The 27,342-nt window shown below is 42.2% G+C and overlaps 1 protein-coding gene across 1 annotated transcript in view; it reads left to right on the forward strand.

The window, feature by feature from the left end:
- Positions 1-27,342, forward strand: part of GALNTL6 (polypeptide N-acetylgalactosaminyltransferase like 6) — a 1,480,702-nt gene that overhangs the window by 1,236,881 nt on the left and 216,479 nt on the right. Inside the window, exons 5-6 of the mRNA XM_040229727.1 lie at positions 12,823-13,008; positions 18,882-19,065. Of these exons, the coding sequence (XP_040085661.1) occupies positions 12,823-13,008; positions 18,882-19,065 (370 nt within the window). The remainder of the gene's footprint in view (positions 1-12,822; positions 13,009-18,881; positions 19,066-27,342) is intronic.

Here is a 27,342-nt window from a genome sequence, read left to right on the forward strand (position 1 = left end):
CTCCCTTTTTCAAGCATCCTGGCTTTGATTTTGTTATTTATTAATATAACTGAGTTTTCTAAAAACTGCCTCAATGAATTTGAAATCCCTTGGATTCAGAGGTGGTTTCATGTAACCTGCTGATTTGATGCACATGGCGTCTGATTTCCTTGGAAGACTGTGATGTCCCTCTATCACTAGCCTTTTTGATGGGCTCACATTACCTCGGAATCATCTCAATGCCCAGAGTTTTTATTTCTCATCCTGAATTTTGTATTAGGAAAACATATTACAGGAAATCATTATTTTGATGACAAAATCACTTAATCCCAATTTTTAAAGATGGTCATTAGGAGTCAACAACTCACAGAACAGGTGCTTATCCAATGAATGCATATGAGAGTGCAAATAAATCACTAATTAGCATTAATGTTGGAATATAAAATGATCAACTTGATGTCAAATAATCTGGCATTCTGCAAAATGTATTAATAAGTTGTTGATGTAGCTGAAAAGTGTGAAATTTATGAATGGGACTTTTACCTTAAGGACTTTAGAAACAAAAGGTATACATACACTGGCTCTCTTGATTTTTTTTTCCTTGGCTACATTTATTTTTTAAAGCTTCATGTCTCAAGACAAATTATCTTATTAAATGTGCATTTTTGACAGGTTCGAGATTAAGGGAACCATTGACAGCTAAGTAGTGAGCTTTCTTGGAAGAAGATACATAAAAGATATACTGGTAAATATGAGACTAATTAACTAAGGTGGTTAAATGTAAGGTGGTCTTTAGCTCCCTTATAGAACTGACAGTGTAGGCTGAGAGAAGGCAGAGGCCTGGGGGTCCGTGGATTCAGCCTTCAGGCCTCAAGCCTAAGACTAGAAGAGGCTGGCTATTGCCGAGAGAAATTGTTACAGATTCATGTACATCAGCTCCCAGATGGTTCAGACCTTAAAGAACCCGCTTGCAGTGCAGGCGACCCGGGTTCCATCCCTGGGTTGGGAAGGTGGGGAAGATCCCCTGGAGGAGGTCATGGCAACCCACTCCAGTATTCTTTCCTGGAGAATCCCCATGGACAGAGGAGCCTGGCGTGTTAGAGCCCACCAGGGTCGCAGAGTCTAACTTACTGAGAAACTAAGCAGGCAGGCAGGCCCATAGCTGCATTATTCACTTTAGACAAAAGGTAGAAACCACCCAATGCCCATTAACAAAAGAAAGGATAAAGAAAATGGGGTCTAATACATACAATTCAATATTACTCAGCCTTAAAAAAGAAAGGAAATTCTGACTTGGCTACAATACAGATGAACCTTGAGAACGTTATACTGAATGAAATAAGCCAGTAACAAAACGGCAAATACTGTAAATTCCAGTTACATTAGGCATTTAGAGTCATCTTACACACAGAAACAGAGAGTAGACTTGTAGTTTCCAAGGGCTGGGGAGATGGGAAAATAAGGACCTTTCCTATTTAATGGGTATAGAGTTTTAGTTTGCAACATCAAACAATCTGTGGCTGGATTGGACAACCATTTTGAATAGACTTAACCCTACTGGACTGAACTGTACACTAAAAATAGTTAGGATGATAAATTTTATGTTATGTGCATCTCAGCACAGTGTTTTAAAACACTAAATAAGTGAAAAGTAGAAACGATCTAGACGAGCTTAGAGACTTTTTTCTCCTGTGTCAACACTGATGATTCAAATGGTATTTATATAGGGCTCTTATTTAAAAGAGTGTGCTGTGTGTAATGCTTCTTCCAGGATTAAACCATTATCTAATATTTACAGACTAAAGCCTAACAATGTTTTTGGCAAAATTCTTAAATATTTGCAGGTTAAAGAGTATAACACTGAACCAAAGACTCTTTGTAATACTGACAGTAATGCACTTTTACATTTGTAAATGTAAATTACAATTATCACATATGTGGTGCAAATGAAAACTTATCAACTATACAACCTATTCCTTACATAGAGGATGTTTAAAATGAAGTAAAACTAGTAAAGTATTGCCAGGAGCCAGCATGAAGAATCCCACCCATGACAAGGTCATGCGGAAGGAAGCCTGACAAAATGCAAGGACGTGATCGGCTTCAGGGGTTCCCCCTGGAATTTCCTGGCATCCACCCGCCAAGACCAGAGTCTGCCTGCTTTACTGTGTTATGCTTTCCACCTACTCTTCTGTTATTAACAGGGGTCTGTGCTCCCACCACCTTTAGATTAGAGCTTTTAGATAATAAATCTCCTCGGCATAATACGAGTGTTTCAATCCAAAAACCCCTCTGATGGCTTTCTAGCCTGCCTGCAGGACTCATACAGCTACGCATGTGATTGTTTGAGGCCTCCTGACCGCAGGAGGCACAGGAAGCTTAAAACATCCTAGGAATGTAGGGGCTTCTGAGAAGTCAAAATCATTAGAATAGGACTGATTAAAGGTTTCATTTGTTGAGCCAATACTTGCTGCCAAATTTTCATATCTTTTATTTTTAGATATAGTTGGTATATAGAAAAACAGGTAGTAGACCTGGTATTAGCAACATTAGATCTTTGAGTTAAGTACTTTCTTTGTTATAACCCACTGCACCTTTGTTCTACAGGAATGTAACTTTATTTAGTACTTTGAGGGTGATGCAGAGTAAAGAAAAAACACTTCTAGGGAAAATGAGTTTTCTGGTTGATAGACAATTATCCAGGAAGAGAGCCATAAAAATGTTAACAGGCCTCTTGGCCAGAAGATAATGTAAACCACCTGAGACCTTTTGTATACGGGAGGGTATGCAAAAAGAAAGCCTTGTTTGTCTCAATGAGGGTCAGGACTGCTGCCCCTACATAACTCTGCATATTCCATTATTTCTTTATGTACAACTTGGGGTATATAAGCTGATTTTGAAAAATAGTTTTTGGAGACTTGCACTGATGCTGGGCTTCCCCATGTCATTCTTTTCTCCCTTTTTTGGCTGAATTCCCATCTGGAGCGGGGAGGCTCACCACGTCTACTTACTTGTCCCAGCTTCTAAGATCCGTAAGAGAGAGAGCCCAAGGCGGGGCACTCTCCGACGGACGCCCGTGGCCTAACGTAGATGGTGCAAGCTCCTTGTCTGGAACTTTATTGGCTCTCCACGTAAACCAAGTTATTCAGCCTCTTTTCTCCACTTAATTTTCCTACTATACTATTTCTTCCTAATCTAATCTTATATCTCTAAATAAATAAGTTTTTCCTCACCAACACCGTCCCCACTTCGAATTCCCTGGATCCACCGGGGCTGGACCCCGGCAAAGTATTAAAAAGCAGAAATTTTTATACTGTATTAAAATGCATCAATTTGTGGTGAGTTCAAAACACTCAGCAAAAATATTTCATAGAAAAGACCTGAATTTTATCCAGTATCCACTCACATTTTTATTTGAGGCCAAAGTTACAACATTAAATTGAATCATATAAGGAAAATAATCTTGAATTTCAGTAAAGTTTATATTGCCTGATGTAAATACAGTTCTCATTCTAGGTTCATATAAACAGAACAGTTACTAACTATAAATTTTAGATTCAGATTATGTCACATGTATTCATTCACAGAAGCCCTTTAATTGCAATGATTTTTGAAAACTATAAAATGTTTAGAATAGATGGACATAGACATTATCATACTGAAGTAAGTAAGTCAGGCAGAGAAAGACAAAGATCACATGGTATTGTGTATCTGAGGTATCTGAAAAGGGAAGGGAGGGTACAAATGAACTTATTTACAAATCAGAAATAGAGTCACAGATGTAAAAAACAAACTTATGGTTGGTTACCAGGGAATGGGGGGATAATAAATTGGGAGATTGGGATTGATATATATACACTGCTATATATAAAATACATAACTAACAAGGGCCTGCTATACAGCACAGGGAACTCTACTCAGCACTCTGTAATGGACTATATGGGAAAAGAATCTAAAAAAGAGTGGATCTATGTATAAACTGATTCAGTTTGCTGTTCATCTGAAACTAATACAACATTGCAAATCAACTATACTCCAATAAGAATTAAAATAAATAAAATAAAATGCTTAGAAAAATATTTAATCTAAATATTACTTAAGAAATACTTGAAACATCAGACAAGATCAGTTTTTAAACAGTCCTTAGGAAAATACTGTGGAAAAGGAAAAATAGAATATAAATATTTCTGCTATAACTAAATATACATTAGTTAACATTATTTAAAGTTGGAATAAGAAATGAATGTACAAATCAAATGTGTGACAGATGAACTGAAATAAAGTCTGAAACACAGCTATACACAGCATTTGTATTCATGCATGTACATATTGGGACAGGCAGTTTTCAGGCTATTACCCAATGCCAAAATATTTTGTATGGAGTAGTCTATTATTTATGCTATCACTCTATCATGTCTGACTCTTTGTGAGCCCATAGACTGTAGCCCGCCAGGTTCCTCTGTCCAGGGGATTTTCCAGGCAAGAGTACTGGAGTGGGTTGCCATTTCCTCCTCCAGGGGATCTTCCCAACCCAGAGATCGAACCTGTGTCTCCTGCATTAGCAGGTGGATTTTTTACCACTGAGCCACCTGAAAATCTATTTTTAACCAGCCTACAAAAACCATTCTAAGAGAATATACTCTAAAATTTTAAAAATGAAGAAAATAAACATTTTAACTATGGATTTCTCTTCTTTTTCTCTCCTCTCTCTCCCTTTTACACACTGTGATTTTTCTGAAAATGCCCTTAATCCTTTTACGTATGTGACACCTGTACTTTTTTTCACTATGGGGGCCTTGATTCCTAAGGTATTATACACACGATCTTTGATATAGGAGCATTTCCCAGAGAGAAGACTGTAAACCCATTTATAATCCTAACCATGGAGAAGGATGCTTTCCAAGAATAATTAATTCTGGGCACTGAGTCTACTGCTGGAAACTACTCCACTGTGGCCATGCCCTGGGTGCAAGAACAGATGTTGTGACATTTCTTTTGTGTTACTCTGAGTACATCACACATTTAAAGCTATCCTGAAAATATATGATTCAGTTGCTCTTTAAACAAATGATGAAAGAGAGAGAGAAAAAAACTGGGACAGAAAGAGGGCCCCAAGGAAGCTATGAGGTGTCCAGGTTACCTTCCCAAGAGGCGACCCCAAGCTGAAATGTGTCCCATTCCTCTTTTAATTTTTAAGATTTTACTTCATGTGGAGCATTTTTAAAGTCTTTCTTGAATTTGTTACAATATTGCTTCTGCTTTACTTGACTGCAAGGCATGTGATTGAACCCACACCCCCTGCACTGGAAGGCGATGTCTTAACCACTAGACCGCCAGGGAAGTCACCTCATTCCTGTTTTCTATGTGGGAATGTAGGGCCTAAGGGAAGGTCACAGACAATTATCAGAATTCTCCAGGTAAACACAGCTCACTATTTCCCACTATGAAATGTGCATGTCATGTCAGAGATGTTATATTTTCAAGCACAAAAAGGAATTAAAAAGAGGAGACTCATAAGAGATCAGTGAGTGGTGGGGTGGAGCTCAGTTGAGCCAGAGGTGGGCGGTTCCCTGGGTAAGAACAGGACAGCCAGGCATATGTAATTACCAACTTCTGCTCTGCTAGACAGACTCCTCTCTACATCCTGGGCAGAAACTCTAAAACCACCATGTGAGGTTACGAGTCCTTCATCAGTGGTCTTCCCTCCTCTCCAAACCAAAGAACTGAAATCTCATATAATGGGCAGCAGGGAAGCAAGGGGAACACTATCTCTACCTTCTGGGGCTATAAATAAATGGCATTTTGTTCCTGAGAGAAACACAGATCTCCGTATTCCCTATTTGTTCACTGTGTAAACATCCTTGAAAAGATAATCCAGAATAAATGGTAGACCTTATCCACAAAAGATGCAGAAACATAAAGGGTCCTAAAGAACAGTCTCCAACTCTCTCCTCCCATGATTGTGTGAAATCAAGGACTCTCAAGAGATCAAACCAGTCAATCCTTAAGGAAATCAACCCTGAATATTTATTGGAAGGACTGATACTAAAGCTGAAGCTCCAAAATTTTGGCCACATGATGTGAAGAGCTGACTCATTGGGAAATATCTTGATGCTGGGAAAAATTGAGGGCAGGAGGAGAAGGGGGTGACAGAGGATGAGATGGTTGGTTGCCATCATCAACTCAATGGACATGAGTTTGAGCAAACTCCAGGAGATAGTGGAGGACAAGGAATCCTGGCGTGCTGCAGTCCATGTGGTGACAAAGAGTCAGACACAACTGAGCGACTAAACCACAAGTATTCTCATGGGAGGAAAATCTCAAATCCTTTCCACAGCAACAACAGTTTGTAAAAAAAAAAAAAAAAAAATTAGAAATCACACATTTTAGGTGAAACAGGGAAACATTTTGTATCCATGGGTTTCACAGTGATCATGCTTCTGTCTTACAGTCTGTAGGGTCCCAAGAGTCAGACACAAGCTTTAGGGTTCTCTTTCCATTTCTTTTCTTCTTCTTCTATTTGTTGAAGAAGTCAAGCCATTAGTGTTGGAGAAATTTCGAGAGTTTCGATTTTGCTAGTTATCTCCCAGATGTGCTATTTCACAAATTCATCAGTCTTTTAGTTCCTATAACCTGGTAGTTATATCTAAAGGCATGATCAAACTCAGATTCAATACTTTGCCAAGAAAGAGGCAGTGACATGTTTCAAGCACAGAACAAGTGATCTGGTTCCTTCTCTGATGTTAATTGGGTCCATTAGTTCATTAGAGGTTGTTAAGGGTGACTTTCTAATTCTCTTCTTTTTAACAGTAGCCAGAATATATGTGGTCTATTCATTTCAGTGTCCCCAGCTATTTCCCAAGTGACTGAAGATGCTATGCATATTAAAAGAATAGAAAATAAGACACTGAGAGATGGAATCCACTCCAGTGTTCTTGCCTGGAAAATCCCATGGGCAGAGGAGCCTGGTGTGCTGCAGTCCATGGGGTCACAAAGAGTCAGACATGACTTAGTGGCTAAACCACAGCAACAGCTATTTCCCAAGAGACCTGCATACTAAAAGAATAGAAAATAAGACATTCAGAGACAGATCTCAGTCAAAATCATAAAAGAAGGAATTGGATACAGTTTCAGCAATTCTTTTAAGTTATTGGTTGAATTTTTTGTGCTCCAGAGACAATATGAAGTGTCTGTATGTGAATGATATGAAAAGGGACATATTCAGTGTGGTCAACCAGGATGTCAAGAGATGACAGCTTTCTGGAGTTAACTGGAGACACAAAATCTGCACATTTCTCTTGCATAAAGAATATAGAAAAAGTTTCTATACTGCTAAGTAGACAGTTATCCTTAACACTGTCTCTTTGGCTTAAAATATACAAGTCACATGTGTCAAGTATACTGAGAAGAGTAAGGATATCCTCTAATCTCTAACTGTAAAGTACTTCTTGTCACTGTGATAAGACCTCAAATTATCCAAAATCCTTAAGAGCATATTCTTGTGGTGAAAGAATGAACCAGAAAGGTATATGTATTTCTATGTGTTTATGACACATTCCAGTTCAGAATGTATCCCTAGTCACCATCTGCAATAACCGTGGGCTTCCCAGGTGGTGCTAGTGGTAAACAACCTGCCTGCCAGTGCAGGGGACACCAGAGACTCGAATTCAATCCCTGGGTCGAGAACATCTCCTGGAGGAGGAAATGGCAACTCACTCCAGTATTCTTGCCTGGAGAATCCTATGGACAGAGGAGCCTGGCAGGCTACAGTCCATAGAGTCACAAAGAGCTGGACATGACTGAAGCAATTTAGTGCACACACACACAATAACAAGCATTTATTCTGTATGTGCTCTTAAGGTCATATTCTGCTATACAGTAGGGCTTCTCAGGTGGTGCTGGTAGTTAAGAACATGCGTGCCAGTGCAGGAGGCATAAGAGATGTGGGTTTGATTCCTGGATCGGGAAGATGCCCTGGATGAGGCCATGGCAACCCACTCCAGTATTCTTGCCTGGAGAATCCCATGGACAGAGAGGCTGGGTGAGCTATAATCCATAGGGTCACTAAGAGTAGGACATGACTGAAGCGACTTGGCATGCACAAACGCACGCGCTATACTCTACCAACACTAAAGTATAAACATCAAAGAAATGTCAGCTTCATAGTATGTATTTAGACACTCTTATCTCCAGGTCAGTTGGGTCTCCTGTCCCTCCTGCTCTCTCCTTGAAATTAAATTAGGGGATTCAAAGGAGAAGGAACCTGCTGAGCCCAGGGCAGCTGTTTGTCCAACCTCTGTGTGAGTTCTCCACTCAGGAAACCCAGACCTTGCTCTGTAACACTCCTGGTCACTTAGATTCCCTATGTGTTGGGGACAATTGCTCAAAGGTAGACCAGAAAGCTATCTAGACTCTGCTACTATATTTTCCTGACATAATAAGCATAATACCCACTCCAGTATTCTGGCATGGAGAATTTTATAAACTGTATAATCCATGGGGTCACAAAGAGTTGGACATGACTGAGCAACTTTCACTTTAATTTATTGAACAGACCTAAATCTTTGATGAACTTAGAGTGCTTCCAAGTCATGATTTTTGACCCCAGTGACAGTCTTGAAGACAGGGAGCCGGGGGAGACCAGCCAGATACTGTGTTGACCAAAGGCAAGACCTGGCATTTGCTTTTTGACTAAAGCTCTGATACACGTTGGCTTTATCTTGAGTTGATTCTTGCTTTCCAGTGTGACATGTGGCCCAAAGAAACACTGGAAGACCAACCTCTAGGATGCTTTTTAGGAAAAATGAAATACTCGATAGACTAGATCTACAGCATAAGTAAAACGTGATAAGGGAAATCACAGAATCATAGAATTGGAAGGAATATTTAAGATCAACTCATCACATTCCATGGCTTCACAGGTAGCTCAGTGGTAAAGAATCTGACTGCCAAGCAGGAGATGCAGGTTTGATCCTTGGGTTGGGAAGATTCCCTGGAGAAGAGAACAGCCACCCAGTCCAGTATTCTTGCCTGGAAAATTCCATGGACAGAGGAGCCTGGTGGGCTACAGTCCGTGGGATCACAAAGAGTCGGACACTGAACACACATACACACATCACATTCCACAGGTGAGGAAAACTGAAATGACTTAACTGAGGATATAGGTTCAGTGAGTAATAGGTCTAGAACTCACGTCCTTGATTCTCGACTGCAAATCAATGAAGGCAAGTTTTTTAGCACTTAGTTGCTATCCTGAACAATACATATACTAATGAATGTATAAGTTCATGGAGCATAGTGAAATCTCTAGTGAAAAAGGGAAAATACATTCAGAAAACTGCTGTACTTAATATCAACAGTAGCAAGACATCAAATTGTAACAAGTATAACTCAACATTTCATTACTGCTTCCCACTGATATCATAAACCTTGGGCAAAAATTGGTATATTTGAAATTATATTAAATTTTCCAGGTCATCAGGGTACCACTTAGTGGATTTAAACTAATATTTCCACTGCTAGTCTAGGGTCACCAACCAAAAAAAGTTAATAGTTCTACAAAATGTTTCCTAGTCAAAAAAGAAATGTCTCTTTTATAAAGATACCATAAATTCTCCTGTCATTCTTTACATTAAATGAGTTCAAAAGGGATCTTCAAAGATGCTGTGTTTAAGTAATACCAAAGCATGTTTAAAATCATTTGAGTAAGGTTTTGAAATGAATCTCAAAAGTGTTCATACAAAAGAAATGAAAAATGTTTTAAATTTAAAGACATCTCCAACATCCGCAGGAATTTCCTTGTATGAGAGTCTAATTTGCTAATCAGATGGATAATATCTTCTTCACAGTGAGCTATGGTTAATTAAATGCTATAACTGAACAACTAAGAAAAAACAGACCCCTCCAAGGGGCAGTCAACTAGGTCATTACTCGGAGGCAAAGCAACCTAATTATTACCACAAAGTTCAAATCAGAGGAATTGATTTGAACATTTAGTGGACTCGCTGTGGGGTCAAACTCCTTGAGATTAATGCATTCATACCTGACAGTCTTCTTAGTGTATTAAAATGGACTTTGATGAAAAATACACAGAATCAGAAAACATACAGAGAGGGAACGGCAACATGTAGAGATCTCCCAACTGGATTCAGAGAGTCCCCGATAAACTGGAAAGTGTGGCAGCATCAAGCCCAAGAGGGGACAGTCCTGAGCAGGTGACCAACCACCCTCTGCTTCTGACAACCCTCTGCCTTGGGACGCGTGGGAGGCAAACCTCTTCTAGAAAGAAGTACTTTCTCATAGGCAGCTACAAAGGATTAATCCTCTCTCCCTTGAAAGAAGACTACCTTAGTCCTCGGGGGTCAGAGAGTCAAGCAGAGAATGCAGTCAGATTGTCAAGATGATACCCACAGTGGTACAGCTGACAGAAGAGCAGTGAGGTTTGCAGAGATGTGGGTGGGCCTAGAGGCAGTCATACAGAGTGGAGTCAGTCAGAGAGAAAGAAATCCCGCAGATCAACTCATACGTTTGGAATCAAGAAACACGGTACTCATGAACATACTTGCAGGGTAGGAAGAGACACAGGTGTAGAGAACAAACCTGTGGACACCAAGCGGTGGACAGAGGTTGGGCTGGGATGAACTGGGAGATTTGGATTGACAAATATACATAATTGATACTTCATATACAATAGGTAACTACTGAGAACTTACTATATAGTGCAAGGAACTCTACTCAGTGCTCTGCTGCTGCTGCTGCTGCTGCTAAGTCGCTTCAGTCGTGTCCGACTCTGTGTGACCCCATAGACGGCAGCCCACCAGGCTCCCCCGTCCCTGGGATTCTCCAGGCAAGAACACTGGAGTGGGGTGCCATTTCTTTCTCCAATGCATGAAAGTGAAAAGTGAGAGTGAAGTTACTCAGTCGTGTCCGACTCCTAGTGACCCCATGGACTGCAGCCTACCAGGCTCCTCCATCCATGGGATTTTCCAGGCAAGAGTACTGGAGTTGGGTGCCATTCTATGGTGACCTAAATGGGAAGGAAATTCAAAAAGGGGATATATGTATACATGCGGCTAATTCATTTTTGCTGTACAGCAGAAATTAACACAACATTGCAAAGCAACCGTGCCTGCGTGCTCAGTTGCTCAGTCATGTCTGACTCTGCAACCCCACAGAATGTAGCCCACCAGGCTCCTCTGTCCACGGGATTCTCCAGGCAAGAATACTGGACTGGGTTGCCATTTCCTTCTCCAGGGAATCTTCCTTACCCAGGAACTGAACCCGAATTTCCCACGTTGGTAGGCAGATTCTTTACCACTGAGCCAAAATTTAAAAAAAAAAAAAAAAGCAATATCATAAATCCTTCCATGAACCGCTATTGTTAGAAGTCACAGAAGCAGACTTAATAATAATATTGCCTTTGATTGCAAACAAGCAGAGACAGTTTGAAAGTGAAACCTACAGAACATACAGCATGCTAAGATTCTATTTCAATGAATATTAGACTCTACTTGTTACAAACTCCAGGAAAGCCCTCCTAAGGTTTTACATGTGGGAGGCTGAGAGCAGATGATGTCAATTACATGAGCACATATCCCACAGAAAGCTACCAAAATATACTTATTTGGCATACAAAAGAACTGAGAGATAAATGTACTTTATCACAGCCAGGAAATGTTTTATTCCATAAATAAGTTATCTCATTTCGTTTTGTTTACAGATTTTTTAATTAGGCAAAGAAACCTTTCCAATTTTTTTTTCCAATCTTAGCCAGTTCCAAAATGATTATGTAGCATCTCATCTGCTTGTCCCTCTCCGTGTCTAATTTTCACAGTAAATCACTTTCCACTTCAAATCCAAACCCAGGAGCTGAAATCACTTGCCAGTTTGCTATTACCTGGCAGGGGGCGGAGATCTGGTTCCTATTATTTGTGCTAAGTTGCTTCAGTTGTGTCCGGCTCTTTGTGACCTCATGGACCCTAGCCCACCAGGCTCCTCTGTCCATGGGATTCTCCAGGCAAGAATACTAGAGTGGGTTACCATGGCCTCCTCCAGGGGATCTTCCCAACCCAGGGATAGAACCCACATCTCTTACATCTCCTGCTTTGGCAGTTGGGTTCTTTACCACTAGATCTACCAGGGCAGCCCTTCTGTTGATTTGGGAGGTATTTTTCCTTTCCCATGGTTTTATATGCACTATTTTCAATACAGAGAACACCAGGCAAAGCCTTGCTGGAAGGGCCCTCTTGTTGGCAAAAGCCCATGTGCTGGAACAGTCACCTGACCTGGCCAGCAGGGACCTGGGGCTGATTCCCACCTGGGCGCAGGCTGGCCAGGCTACAGCCTGGGAGTCCTAGACCCACAACAACTTTGGGGTGGAGCACTGGCTGGTCCTTGTCCACACCAAAGGCAGTGTTTGCATCTTATGGAGCATTCTGGAACCTGTGAGCTTCCCTGGTGGCTCAGTGATAAAGAATCCACCTGCCGACACAGGACATGCAGGTTCTATTCCTGGGTTGGGAAGATCCCCTGGAGGAGAAAATGGCCCCCCACTCCAGTATTCTTGCTTGGAGAGTCCCATGGACAGAGGAGCCTGGCAGGCTACAGTCCATGGGGTCACAAAGAGTCAGACCCCACTGAGCAACTAAACAACAACAACTGGAACTTGTAAAGTATAGAGACGTCTAGGAAGGAGTCTTCGGAGCCTCTCCCCTCAAGATGAAAGGAGGAGAGAGAGGCCCTCAGCCGGATTTCTCCAAGCACGCTGGCCGCACAGACGCCCTGCAGTCAGTCTGCTGTAGCTAATGTTCCGTGTCCTTCTGTGTCTGTCTTCTTCTTTCCCAGAACACTTGAAGGAGAAGCTGGAAGAGTACATGGCTCGGTTTTCCAAAGTGAGGATCGTCCGCACCAAGAAAAGGGAAGGGCTGATCCGGACCCGACTCCTGGGGGCATCCATGGCCAGAGGCGAGGTCCTGACCTTCCTAGACTCCCACTGTGAGGTCAACGTCAACTGGCTGCCCCCGCTCCTCAGTGAGTGCCCCTCAGCCTCCTGGGGTCTAGGCAGGGGGAGGTTGTTTGCTTCTATTTAGTCTGCCGTTGATGAAAGCTAGAGACCCCTTTGATGGGGTTTGTAGTGGGAGCCCTGAACTCTATTATTAACCATTGCTGGGAAGTATAGGTAACTAGAAGGCTACATTGAAACTGCCTTTTTAGATAATGCAGTCTAACTTTGGTTTGATAAGGTTTGATTTCTTATCTTAGACATTCACTGAGTAAAGACTAAAAGGAAAAGGTGTTTATTATACTACCTACAAGTACAGTGGTCTTCCCAGGTGGTGCTACTGGTAGAGAACTCACCTGCCAAAACAGGTGATGTAAGAGACGCAGGTTTGATCTCTAGGTCGGGAAGATCTCCTGGAGAAGGCCATGACAACCCATTCTAGTATACTTGCCTGGAAAATCCCATGGACAGAGGAGCCTGGCAGGCTGCAGTATACAGGGTTGCAAAGAGTTGAATACGACCAAAGCGACTTAGCACACACAAGCACAATATGGTTAAAATGCGCACGCACACACACACACATAATGTTTAGCGATTATTACAGGATTGTTAAGAGAGGAGAGCTGCCTGTTTTCCTAAGAGAGAAGCAAACGTCATCATTCACTACCGTCATGTAAAACTCCACATCACTAATAAGTCCACATCACCAACTTTGTCTAGGCCCTGCTGCAATTCTTGCAAGCATCTCTGAACTGACACTTGCTCTGATGCTGTGATGAAAAAAGCATTCAGCCCCCAGAATACAGGCACGGTATAAGCACTCTGACATTTTCTCGGGATTTATAAGGCTCTTTTCCACTCTGGCTGCAGCCTAGCTGCCTAAATATATGACCCCTTACATTCACACAGAACCGCTCAGACACACAAAGCTGCCCCCCAGGTGATACATCTTAAATGATCACAAGAAGACTCTCTGACACTTGAACTGTTAAAAATAGCAAAGTCCTGAAATGCATTCAAACTAGAAAACCTATGTGAAGCTGAGTCCAATCATTGCTGCTTCTGCTGCGGCTAAGTCGCTTCAGTTGTGTCCGACTCTGTGCGACCCCAGAGTCGGCAGCCCACCAGGCTCCCCCGTCCCTGGGATTCTCCAGGCAAGAACACTGGAGTGGGTTGCCATTTCCTTCTCCAATGCATGAAAGTGAAAAGTGAAAGTGAAGTTGCTCAGTCATGTCCGACTCTTAGTGACCCCATGGACTGCAGCCCACCAGGCTCCTCCAACCATGGGATTTTCCAGGCAAGAGTACTGGAGTGGGGTGCCATTGCCTTCTCCAGAGTCCAAGCATTACTATTAACATTTCTTTAATTTCACAATGAAGACAGAGATAAAGCCCAGTTGTAGCTTAGGAATAAATTGTAAAATGAGAAAAAATGTGTTTCTAAAAAGTTCTTGGTCTGCACATTGTGTTCCTTTATGTTCCTCCAGATTTCACTAAATCAACTTTTATTGTAAATATATCCCTGGTCTTGGAGCTAAAGCAAGTAACAACCACCTTCACAATAGCTACCTCAGAAAGAATTGTTTGCTATTGACAACTGTGCAGGATTTCAGGCAGAACTGGCAAAGCTCCATTAGTAAAAGATGCAGGGGGCGTTGGGGGGTGGGGGGATCGAAATCAATTGAAACTGTGTTGAATTTGGAACAGGAAATGATCAGCCGGTGAGGCCCCACCATATCTCAGATCCACCCCCTCTCCAACAGACAACCGCCTGGCCACCCTAATCCACAGGGATGTTTCTATGCTCCTAACCAGTCTCTGACCAGAGACTCCTCTGAGCCTTTAATTAAAAGTACCTTGTCTACGGTCATAGCAATTTAAAGTTTCATCAGTAGCCATGAGTTTCCCTTAAGCTGAATTTGGCCTGTAAGGTGTTGAATAGGCAAGGAAGTCGGCACAAGGCCTAATTATTTATGAACCAAAGCAATCCCTAAAAGCCAATTATCAAGGCCCTGATTGTTCCTACGCATCTAAAAAGAGGAGGGGAAAGGGAAAAGACAGAAAATAAAGAGGAACCCATTTTTTCCCTTTAAAGCATTTCATTTCCTATAGGCCTGATGGTTAAGCCATGATCTGAGCTCAGGATTGCTTTTTTTTTTTTTTTTTTTTTGCCTCTATCACTGTCTTGATACATCTTTCAACACGAAAAAAAAATTTTAAAGAAACAGGTGGAGTCACACGGTTTCTTGGTTCATTTTTCACCCTGGGATTATACCTGAATTTCAATTTCCCATTAAGAGTCTGTTTGTTTGATCCTGGGAAATTGAAATGTAGGCACAATCCTTAGACAAAAAAGTAGTCAAACTGCCTTCACTGTGAGCTAGAGTGGCTGGATGAGAGCTGAGAGGAAATTTGACAGGAAAGCTGACAGTTAATATAACAGACTAATTATCTTTGGGTCACCTTGGGACTCTTTGTTGGTCAAGGAACTTGTAAGTCAACCTGATTTTGAACTGGATTGAAGAACATCACTGAAACCTTAATACTCATGTAGCAGCAGAGCTGATAGAAGAAATATTTTGGACACAGCAGTGAAGGTCTCCTCTGTCAAAGACATCTCTGGGAAAATACCACTTAGTGAAAGATAAAACCTACTGTACGACTTCCCCAGGTGAAAAAGGGTGCGTAGAGAGCCCTTGGTGGGGACTGATTCGAAGGTGTTGGGGGTGGGAGGCGGGGTCTCTCTGCCTACTAAATAAGATGAAGGTGACCTTAGGCTCTCTGAGGTCTCCTGGGACCATACTAGCTAAGACTGCAACCCCTTGTCTAACAAATAAATAAATAGATAAAGACAAGGACCCGAACATAATAAGCTAAAAGAATTAAAAATAAAATAAAATCACAACCCTCTCCACATGCCACATTCACCTTACCCTGTTTTATTTTCTTTCCATCACATTTAAGACCACCTAGCATACTATATGAGGCTTCTCTAGTCGCTCAAGCAGTAAAGAATCTGCCTGCCATTGCAGGAGATTCAAGTTTGATCCCTGAGATGAGATGGTCCACTAGAGAAGCAAATGGCTACCCACTCCAGTATTCCTGCCTGGGGAATTGCATGGACAGAGGAGCCTGGTGGACTCCAGTCCATGAGGTCGCAAAGAGTTGGACAGGACCAAGCGACTAAGCACAGCACAGCACACTATATAATTTAGTGATCTACTGTGCATACGGATTCTCTTTGGTCCATTCATGAAGACAGGGGATTTTGTGGTTGTGGCTCACTGCTGGCTCCCCTCAGTTCAGTTCAGTTCAGTTCAGTCACTCAGTCGTGTCCGACTCTTTGCAACCCCATGAATCGCAGCACGCCAGGCCTCTCTGCCCATCACCAACTCCCGGAGTTCACCCAGACTCACATCCATCGAGTCTGTGATGCCATCCAGCCATCTCATCCTCGGTCGTCCCCTTCTCCTCCTGCCCCCAATCCCTCCCAGCATCAGAGTCTTTTCCAATGAGTCAACTCTTCGCATGAAGTGACCAAAGTACTGGAGTTTCAGCTTTAGCATCATTCCTTCCAAGAAATCCCGGGGTTGATCTCCTTCAGAATGGACTGGTTGGATCTCCTTGCAGTCCAAGGGACTCTCAAGAGTCTTCTCCAACACCACAGTTCAAAAGCATCAATTCTTCACCACTCAGCCTTCTTCACAGTCCAACTCTTACATACATACAGAACTGCGCAAAGTGACAGGCATGCAGTTTCTACTCAATGAATAACTACTAAACTCTGAATGAATGAATGAACAAATCCATGAGTGAATGGAAGGCACGTAGATCTGGAGGGGAGGTTTTCCACAGGATTCTGTGATCCGCACGTCCTCCTTATTACTGTCATCAGGATAATGATGTGGAAACTGTCAGACCTCATTATTGCTCCATGATGCCTTTCCTCTTTTAAAAGATATTTAAGTGTGTTTTATTCTACATGTCACATCCAGAGGTCTCCCAAAGAACCAGAAAGCAGGTGTTGACACTTAGAAGCTCAAGCTCTCTGACAGTGTTAGCTGTTATAACAAAATATTGAAGAAATGCACATTGTGAAGAAGACAATACTTCACATGAAGCTCTTGTAGGTGAACCAGAGTACATGTGTGTGCCCTTTCCAGCTCTGGCTGTTCACGTCTGACATAATAACAACTACCAAGGAGGATCTGGGACTGGAACTGGAGAATAAGTCTCCTTTCTGCCTCAGAGAAGCACCACGGCCAACTGGATGGACCCCAGGCTTTAGGACTGGACCGTTAAGCAGGGCTTGCCTCCTAGTGCCTGTTCTCAAAACACAAGCAAACTTGGACAAGTTACTTAACTTCTTTGCACCCAGTTTCCTCATACGTAAATTGGGAATGATAATTAGAGCCACCTCACAGGGTTGCTAGGAGGATCAGAAACAGCATGAGTAGCACTGGCACATATACCCTACCATGTGGTGGCTCAGTGTTAAAGGAGCTGCCTGTGATGTAGGAGACACCGGTCCAGTTCCTGGGGTTGAGAAAATCCCCCCGAGGAGGAAATGGCAACCCATTCCAGTATTCTTGCCTAGAGAATCCCATGGACAGAGGAGACAGGCGAGCTATAGCCCGTGGAGTTGCAATGAGTCACACACGGCTGAGCAGCTGAGCACGCATGCATCTATACAACAGACAGCCGGCAGGAAGCTGCAGGACAGCACAGGGAGCTCAGCTGTGTGCTCTGTGATGACTTGGATGGGTGGGATGGGGAGGCGGGAGGCAGGTTCAAGAGGGTGGGAATGTATGTGTATAGAGAGAGAGCTGGTTCACCTCGTCGTACAGCAGAAACCAATGCGACATTGCAAAGCAATTATTCTCCAATTTTAAAAAGGAAAAGAAACAGCATATTAGTAGTTGCTCAAGAATTTAATAGTAGCAGCAGTTATCACATCACCTAATATATTTTTGGATATGATGAGAGAAGAGTAAACTTATGAACACAGTGGAGAAGGAGAGGCTGGGAAGAGTTGAGAGAGTAGCACTGAAACATACATCACTATGTGTAAAAGAGACAGCCAGCTGGCATTTGCTGTACGACGCTGCAGGGAGCTCAAAGGCAGTGCTCTGTGACAACCTAGAGGGGTGGGGCAGAGTAGAAGGGGGCGGGGAGGCGCAAGAGCGGGGGGCATATGTATACCTAGATAGCTATTCATGCTGACCTATGGCATAAACCAACATAATATAAAGCAACTATCCTCCAATTAAAAATAAATAAACTTATTAAATAAAAAATGTATAGCTTTGATGAACAAAGTCTATATTAAAGAACAGTAGCAACAACAACAGAGCAAAACTAGGACTTGGTGAACTCTCAGGCAAGCCTGAGAGCCAAGAGTTCTGTGTGTCATTTCCCAGAATTTGGGAGGACAGGAGAGGACCAGCCATCAGGGCCACTGTGAGATTAGATGATAAAAGCCATGAAGTTAAATATTTACATTTTGGACCCTCCAGAAAGCAGGCCAGTGTTCTCTCAGCAGGCGCTAGCCGCATGCTTAAAGGAACACAGGGAATGTTTGTACTCGATGCATGTTGGAGGCACTGTAAAATGACAGATTGGGGACAGGTCAGAGCAGAAACGTGACAGAGGTAGAGTTAAATGGACTTCTCCAGGTCTCTCTGGGACATCACTTTCTTAAAAGTGAACACCACAACACTAATTGCCCCTGATCAAGGTCCCATCACGTCAGGCCCAGCACTCAGAGATACTGCAAAGTGCTCTGAAGACGACAGGGAACCAGGCTTCAAGGGCGATGGGTGAGGACGGGCTTCTCTTTGCAGAAAAGTGAGGGACGACCTAGGCGGGCATATCACTTCCTACTCTGTGCTTCCGCTTTTCAGACCAAATTGCACTAAACCACAAGACCATTGTTTGCCCCATGATCGACGTCATCGACCACAATCACTTTGGGTATGAGGCGCAAGCCGGGGACGCCATGCGTGGTGCCTTTGACTGGGAAATGTACTACAAGAGGATCCCCATCCCACCGGAGCTGCAGAGGGCGGACCCCAGTGACCCTTTCGAGTGAGTAGCAGTCTGGGGAGCTGATGGGGAGGGGGCAGGTGACTGGGGCATGTGTGTGTCAACTGGAGACCCACCAGGACAATCATCTCGAATGAAATGGAATAAAACAGGTTGCAAAGGTATGCAAGACATTGGGGAAAGATCAGACTTACAAGGTGTACAAAACCCTAAGGTGGCCAGAGTACAGTCTCCAACTTTCCAAGCATGAGAGGGCACGTGCAATGTGGAATCAGGAAAAAGCAGAGTTCACGGCAAATGCAAAGAGAAGGGAGGCATAGCCCCTTTCAGATATTCTCTTAGAGCGTCTCTCTTCATTTTCACTTCCCTCTGTTCTTTCCTGCTGTTTAGTCATTAAGTCTTGTCCAGACTCTGTGAGCCCAGGGACTGTGGCACACCAGGCTCCTCGGTCCCTCACCATCTCCCAGAGTTTGCTCAAACTCATGTCCATCGAGCCGGTGACACCATCCAACCAGCTCGTTCTCTGTTGCCCCCTTCTCCTCTTGCCCTCCATCTTTCCCAGCATCAGGGTCTTTTCCAGTGAGTTGGCTCTTGGCATTGGGTGGCCAAAGTATTGGGGCTTCAGCTTCAGTGTCAGTCCTTCTGATGAATATTCAGGGTTGATTTCCTTTAGGATTGACTGCTTTGATCTTCTTGCCATCCAAGGGACTCTCAAGAGTCTTCTCCAGCACCACAATTTGAAAGCATCAGCTCCTCTGTTCTTTGTGCTTTTCCCTAAAGCGGGAGTCCCCAACCCCTGGGACAGGAACGAATACTGGTTCATGACCTGGTAGGAACTGGGCCACACAGCAGGAGGTGAGCAGTGGGCAGGTGAGGGAGGCTTCACCTGTATTTACAGCTGCTCCTCATCGCTAGCACTGCCACCTGAGATTGCAAATGATGGCGGCCTTAAAACCATGTTTGATACCACTTCAGATCACAGTACTTTCTGGATTAAAGTCTAGGTGGAACATTCTAGATTGCCACAAAGGCACCAAAAAGCCTGCTTCCATTTCCAAATTCCTATCTTTGTGAAGCAGGGTTTCTGCAGGGACAGCAACCAAATGACAATTCGGAATAGACTGGACATAAGCAATATATTTCGTCTCTCATTGTCTACCGTCACCCCCAGATGGGACCGTCTAGTTGCAGGAAAATAAGCTCAAGGTCCCCACTGATTCTGCATTATGGAGAGTTGTATAATTGTCTCATTATATATCACAATAATAATAGAAATAAAGTGCACAATAAATCATTTGAATCATCATTCAATAAAGCACTTGAATCATCCCAAAACTATCCTCTTCTGGGTCTGTGGAAAAGTTGTTTCTCATGAAATGAATGCATGGTTCCAAAAACCTTGGGGGTCGCTGCCCTAAATAATTATTTAAATGAACTACTCTACTTTTGTTTACAGTTCTGGAGAAGGCAATGGCACCCCACTCCAGTACTCTTGGCTGGCAAATCCCATGGATGGAGGAGTCTGGTAGGCTGCAGTCCATGGGGTCGCTCAGAATCTGACACGACTGAGCGACTTCACTTTGACTTTTCACTTTCATGCATTGGAGAAGGAAATGGCAACCCACTCCAGTGTTCTTGCCTGGAGAATCCCAGGAATGGGGGAGCCTGGTGGGCTGCCATCTATGGGGTCGCACAGAGTTGGACACGACTGAAGTGACTTAGCAGCAGCAGCAGCATGAAATATGCAGTAAAGAATCTGCCTGCAATGCAGGAGACTCAGGTTCTATTCCTGGGTCCTGGAGATCCCTTGGAAAAGGAAATGACAACCCACTCCAGTACTCTTCCCTGGAAAAAAAAAAAATCCCATGGACAGAGGCCCCCGGTGGGCCCCCATCCAGGGGTGGCAAAGAGTCAGATATGACTTAGTGACTATCACTTTCACTTTTTTCCATCTCTGCTGGGAACTGCTTCTGTATAAAGGAAGGTCATGTTTCTGAGCAGCCGCTCCCAGAACTTAAACTTGGGGAATTCAATCCAAATGACAGATCCAGAGTAGAGCATCTACTATATATATATACACACACATACCATGGATACATCTTCTTGATCCGTTTATCTATTGATGGACACTTAGGTTGCGTCCATATCTTGGCCATTATACACGATGCTGCTGTGAACATTGGACAGTTGGTGTTCTTGTTTGTTTGTTTTTAACATATACCCAGGAGCGGAACTGCCGGTTCATGTGGTAGTTCTATTTTTCGTTTTTTGAGAAAGCCCCACACAGCTTTCTGCAGTGACTGTACCAATTTACATTCCCACCAATGGTGAACAAGCAAGTGTTTCCTTTTCTCCACACCTTTGTCAACATTTGTTAATTGTGGTCTTTTTTGATTATGGCCACTCTGACAGATGTGAAGTGATAGCTCACTGTGGTTTAATTTGCATTTCCCTGACAGTTAGTGATGTTGAGCATCTTTTCATGTGCATGTTGGCCATCTGTATTTCCTCTGTGGAGAAATGCTTATTAGGGTCTTCTGCCCACTTTTTAAAATTAGGTTTTTGGGGTTTTTTTTATGTTGATTTGTATGATTTTCTAAAACCATATACAAAAATAAACTCAATAAATGCCAAAATAAAGAACCCATAGTGTCCAGCTTCACAAGCAAATACTTAGTAATACCTGAGGCAAGCAATATGATTAATGTGGTAAATCTCACTTATTTGTTATGATCAGTTTTCACACTGCTTGTAAGTGCTAATAATAAGAGACGGACATGGCCTGTATCAAATAAATAAATAAACTCAAAATGGATTAAAAACCTAAATGTAAGACTATAAAACTGTAGAATATAAAATTCCTAGAGGAAAACATAAGCAGAACACCCTTTGATATAAATCGCAACAATATTTTTTTTAGATCCATTTCCTAAAGCAAAGGAAATAAAAGCAAAGATAAACAGGTGGGAACTACTTAAACTTAAAAGCTTTTCTGCACAGCAAAAGAAACCATCAACAAAATGAAAAGACAACCAACAGAATGGGATAAAATATTTGCAGATGATATGACCAGTAAGGGGTTAATATACAAACTACATAAACAGCTCACACAATTTAACATTAAAAAAATCAATACTGTCTTTTCATCAAAATATGGGCTGTAAACATTTGCAGTAGAGAAACTCGCAAGTATAAAACTGACTTCTGTGACACTGAAGCTTTAAATTACAGTAAACATTTGATAAATATCAGGAAAATGGTTCCTCCGATTCTAATAGTCTCTAGAAAGATAAGCCCTTGGGAGGACAAGGGGGATCTCAGAAGATATTAGCCTGAAAAAAGCTAATTCTATTATACAAAAAAAAAAAAAGCTATTCTATTGTAATAGAAATGTAATGTCTATGAAGCACACTCATTAGGTACCCAGAGTTTCTGAAAGATGCCTCTTCAGACTCCTAAATTATTAGACAGTTTTGGAAAAGAAATAATGAAGCCCTTTGTTACTCTTCCAAATACTCCAGCCAATATTTCAAGGATATTGAAAACTACCAGGGAAGTTTTTCAGTAATCCAAGAGAAGGAGTTTCTAGGAGATGATCTTTACACGTCCATGAAGGTAACCATCTGAAAGTCTTAGCAACAGGACTTAGGTTGGGTTTCAAAGCCAAGTGGGTGTGGGAGGATACCGAAAAAATAAAACCCCTTAACACAGTGAATGCTAAAAGATGCTTGCTCCTTGGAAGAAAAGCTATGACAACCCTAGACAGCATATTAAAAAGCAGAGGCATCATTTTGCCAAAAAAGATCCAAACAGTCAAAGCTATGGTTTTTCTAGTGGTCATGTACAGATGTGAGAATTGAAACAGAAAGAAGGCTGAGCCAGGAAGAATTGTTGCTTTCAAACTGTGCTGGAGAAGACTCTTGAGAATCCCTTGGACTGCAAAGAGATCAAAGAAGTCGATCCTAAAGGAAATCAATCCTGAATATTCTTTGGAAGGACTGATGCTGAAGCTGAAGCTCCAATACTTTGGCCATCTGATGCAAAGAACTGACTCATTGGAAAAGATCCTGATGCTGGGAAAGATCAAGGACAGGAGGAAAAAGGGGGCAGCAGAGGATAAGGTGGTTGGGTAGTTGGATGGCATCATTGACTCAATGGATACAAGTTTCAACTGACTCCAGGAGATAGTGAAGGACAGGGAAGCCTGGTGTGCTGCAGTCCATGGGGTCGCAAAGAGTCAGACATGACTTACTGACTGAGCAACAACCACCACAGTGGAACTCTCAGTAGATGGCAGCTGATGGTAGGACAGCCACAGTCTAGTTGCTACCACTCAAGGTTGCTGTGTTTCAGGGCAAGGACGCATCCAAGATGACTTTTCCAATAGACACTGTGATCATAGTTAGGTTATAATGTATTTCATTAATACTTTACTTCCACTGAAATAGCAAATGGGGCCCCTGCTTTCTGCAGACATGGGATCAAGATACTACCAAAGGAATTTCAATTCATGAAAATTCTAAAATTATCCTCAGACCTTGCACTGACAGTTAAAATTTCATTAGGCCGACCCCAGCTATGGCCATCACAGTATCAGGCCTGTTGCTTAACCCCAGAGCTGGCAGAGTTGCTAACTTTTGGAATTAAATAATTCGATCCTGTCACCTACTTAGATGGTTGCCATCCTGTCAAAAATGGGATTGTGTCAAACATAATCCCGCCTTTCTGCTTGAAGTCCCTTTGATTCCTGGGAAGGCGAGCACTTCATCCTTTCGCAATAAACATCGCTTCTAGGAAGTGTCCACTTTGATCTTGGAAACTGCGTTTGCCTTCCTGATAGTAAGTAAATGCTTAGTTACCCATGCAGCTCTGAGCAGTGTGTCTGCAATCCCATTATCTCGGCGGCCAAGTGAATGTATGAATAAACAGACAGGCTTTCGGCAAACACTCACTTCTCTAGATGTAAAAGCTTTAAGACACACAGAAGAAACGAGGTCTATCTACACACCTCTCAAGTCTTTCACGTCTTCTGCTGGCTACTGTGAGGATTTACTGGGAATGGGGCCGGGGAGAAACAGGCAGAAAAGTCAGGAAGAAAGAAACTGAAGAGTAAGATGGAAATGCAGTTCAAATTCCAAGACCTTTCTGATAATATATATGCAAAGCTTATCTTCTGCACAAGCAGATCAAATTTCCTAAATGACAAGATCTGAAGTCCTCACTGATTCTACCATTATTGGAGTCTTCTCCAACTAGCAATTGCAGTGGTATTTTTCAACCTGTAAATCATGTGAAATTAGTGTGGTGTGAACAGTATTTAACAATGAATTAATTGAACTGAATTGAAAAATTTCAATCTTTCAATTTTTCAAAAAATTAAAAAGTTTCAGAGTATTATATCAGTACATAAGTATAGGTATTGTCTCAGATATGTGATTTTGTGTAATGCATATATAATTCTGGGTCATGGTATAAATGGTTTTTATTAATACAGGTTATGCAGTCAGAAGAGTTCAAAAGCTATCAACTCTCTAAACTGAGACTCAAGAACTTCAACAATCTAGGAAGGAAAAGGAAAACTCATGGATAACTTTGAGCTCTAAGGGAAAAAAAAATTATTTATATTAGAAAAAGTGATCTAGTTTTAGACAAACTGCTCCTAGAATATGAGAGACAATGCAATATTCACAGTTTAAATTATCTGGCAGTCATAATTCTGATTAGATTGGACATATTTGATAAATATTCTTGTCTTTTGAAACAAATGAAATATTTTCCTTTCCTGGTGGCTTATATCAAGACATAACTCTCTTTGCTCTTAGGTAATTCTTGCTATCTATAGCTTTTAGTAGGTTTCCTCATTCCAGGCTTATCTCTAATGCAGGGACTTAGGAATTATGTTCTGTATGACAGAACATAATACACTCCTTTAGTCGTAGTGACGAAGGGAAAGACATCCATCTGCTTTCTGACCACTAACATTTATTCAATGTTATCTCAGCATCTGAAGGTTTAGAAAGGACCAGAAGAAATAATTTTATCCAACTTACCTTTAATGCATGCAGCCTCTAGACAATGTCCCAAACAGAACACCAGCCTCTTCTTAAGCTCATCAAAGTAGTCATACTGACTACCTCAAAAGCCTGTCCCTTCCATTACACTGATTGACACAAACCTTTTCCCTTGGATTAAGAAAGATCTGCCTCCCTCAGCCCAAACTGTCCCACTTGAGACATAGGAAATGTCTTAATTCCTCTCCAGTGACATACCTGTTAAACAAATATTTGCAAACAGCTACCATTCATGCCTGTTCATACTGTTTTCATTACTTTGCTCACAAAGGTCCATACAGTCAAAGCTATGGTTTTTCCAGTTGTCATGTATGGTTGTGAGAGTTGGACCATAAAGAAAGCTGAGAGCTGAAGAATTGATGCTTTTGAACTGTGGTGTTGGAGAAGACTCTTGAGAGTCCCTTTGGACTGCAAAGAGATCAAACCAGTCAATCCTAAAGAAAATCAACCCTGAATATGCCCTGGAAGGACTGATGCTGAAGCTCCAATACTTTGGCCACCTGATGCAAAGAGCCGATTCACTGGAAAAGACCCTGATGCTGGGAAAGACTGAGGCAGAAGGAGAAGGGAACAACAAAGGACAGGATGCTTGGATGGCATCACTGACTCGATGGACATGAGTTTGAGCAAGCTCCAGGAGATGGGGAGGGAATGGGGAGCCTGGTGTACTGCAGTCCATGGGGTGGCAACTGAGCAACTGAATTCATGCCTAGCCCTCCAAAGGGAGAAAAAAGAAACTCTTTTCATCTCCAGGCAAAATATCTCCAATTTTATCTTCATATCCTCCCGGTCCTCCAGAATCCTTGAAAGTTCATGCTGATTCACATAAATGCTCTATTTTTATAAACTCATATTTCTCCAACCTGTTCACAAGGATGATGTGAAATATCACCCAGTCCGTCAGGTGGTTGTTGCTGCTGTTCAGTGGCTAATGTGTGTCTCATTCTTTTGGAACCCTTGGACTGTGGACTGTAGCCCACCAGGTTCCTCTGTCCATGGGATTTCCCAGGCAGGAATACTGGAGTGGACTGACATTTCCTCCTCCAAGGGATCGTCCTGACCCAGGGATTGAACCCGTGTCTCTTGCATTAGCAGGTAGATTCTTTCCCACTGATTCCCTAGGGAAGCCCTAAATGCTAAATAGAAATATCAACATTGCATATTAATTTTTTCTTCCCCTAACTGGGAGAAAGGACTAATAATGATGACTGCTGTAAAAATGTTCTTGAAATAGTCACTTCATAGATAAAATAAGAGATGCCTTCACTGCAACCGAGATTTATGGAGATTGTGTAAGAGGTTCTGTGAGATGGCAAAGTGGGGTTTGCATTGCAGGATGTTTATTACTCCCTAGGGCAGTGGCTAATCTCTCATGAAGCAAGGTTTCAGAAAAGAAATAGAAATCAAAATCATATACACAGAATTAGGAAAACGTTGTTCTTGTTGTTCAGTTGCTATGTCATCTCCAACTCTTTGCAACATATTATAAGGTAATTAACCCCAGAATTGTTTCTGAGAACACATTTACCATCCATTCTAAATACCAAAATAATTTTAAGAAAGATAGTAAGGACAGGTCGTATATCCAGTTTCTCTGAGTAAACTTTGTTGTTGTTCAGTCACTCAGTCGTGTCCGATTCTTTGAGACCCCATGGACAGCAGCATGCCAGGCTCCTCTGTCTTTCACTATCTCCTGGAGTCTGCTCAAACTCATGTCCATTGAGTCAGTGATGCCATCCAACCACCTCACCCTCTGTCAGCCCCTTCCCCTTTTGCCTTCACTCTTTTCCAGCATCAGGGTCTTTTCCAATGAGTTGTCTTTTCATATCTCCTAATATGTCAGGTACTCAGGCCCTACTATATGAGTCTGTCGACCATAAGAACAAAGTTAATTTCCAGGAAATCTACACTGGTTTCCTGAGATCATGCTTCCTTGGAGTAAGTGCTCAGCGTCCATTCAATTCTGCAGTTTTGCTGTGCACTTCAGAATCCACCTCTAATTACTTTTACTCTGCCAGTCTTCTGCAGACAGATCTCCAACAATTCCCCAAAGGCTTCTGAAATGTAGAGTTTTGAACATTGTAAATGTATTTCTTGTACACCATCATTAGCCAGGACTGACATTCTCTAGTTTCCATCTTTACATACCACTAATTTCTAAAATTTTAAAAATTACGGTATCTGTGCCTGGGAGTGAAAAAGCTTCACAGGACTGATGTCGTTGCTGTTTAGTCACCCAGTCGAGTCC

Source organism: Oryx dammah, unplaced genomic scaffold (assembly GCF_014754425.2).
Source record: "Oryx dammah isolate SB20612 unplaced genomic scaffold, SCBI_Odam_1.1 HiC_scaffold_1, whole genome shotgun sequence".
In the NCBI taxonomy this organism is placed as follows: domain Eukaryota; kingdom Metazoa; phylum Chordata; class Mammalia; order Artiodactyla; family Bovidae; genus Oryx; species Oryx dammah.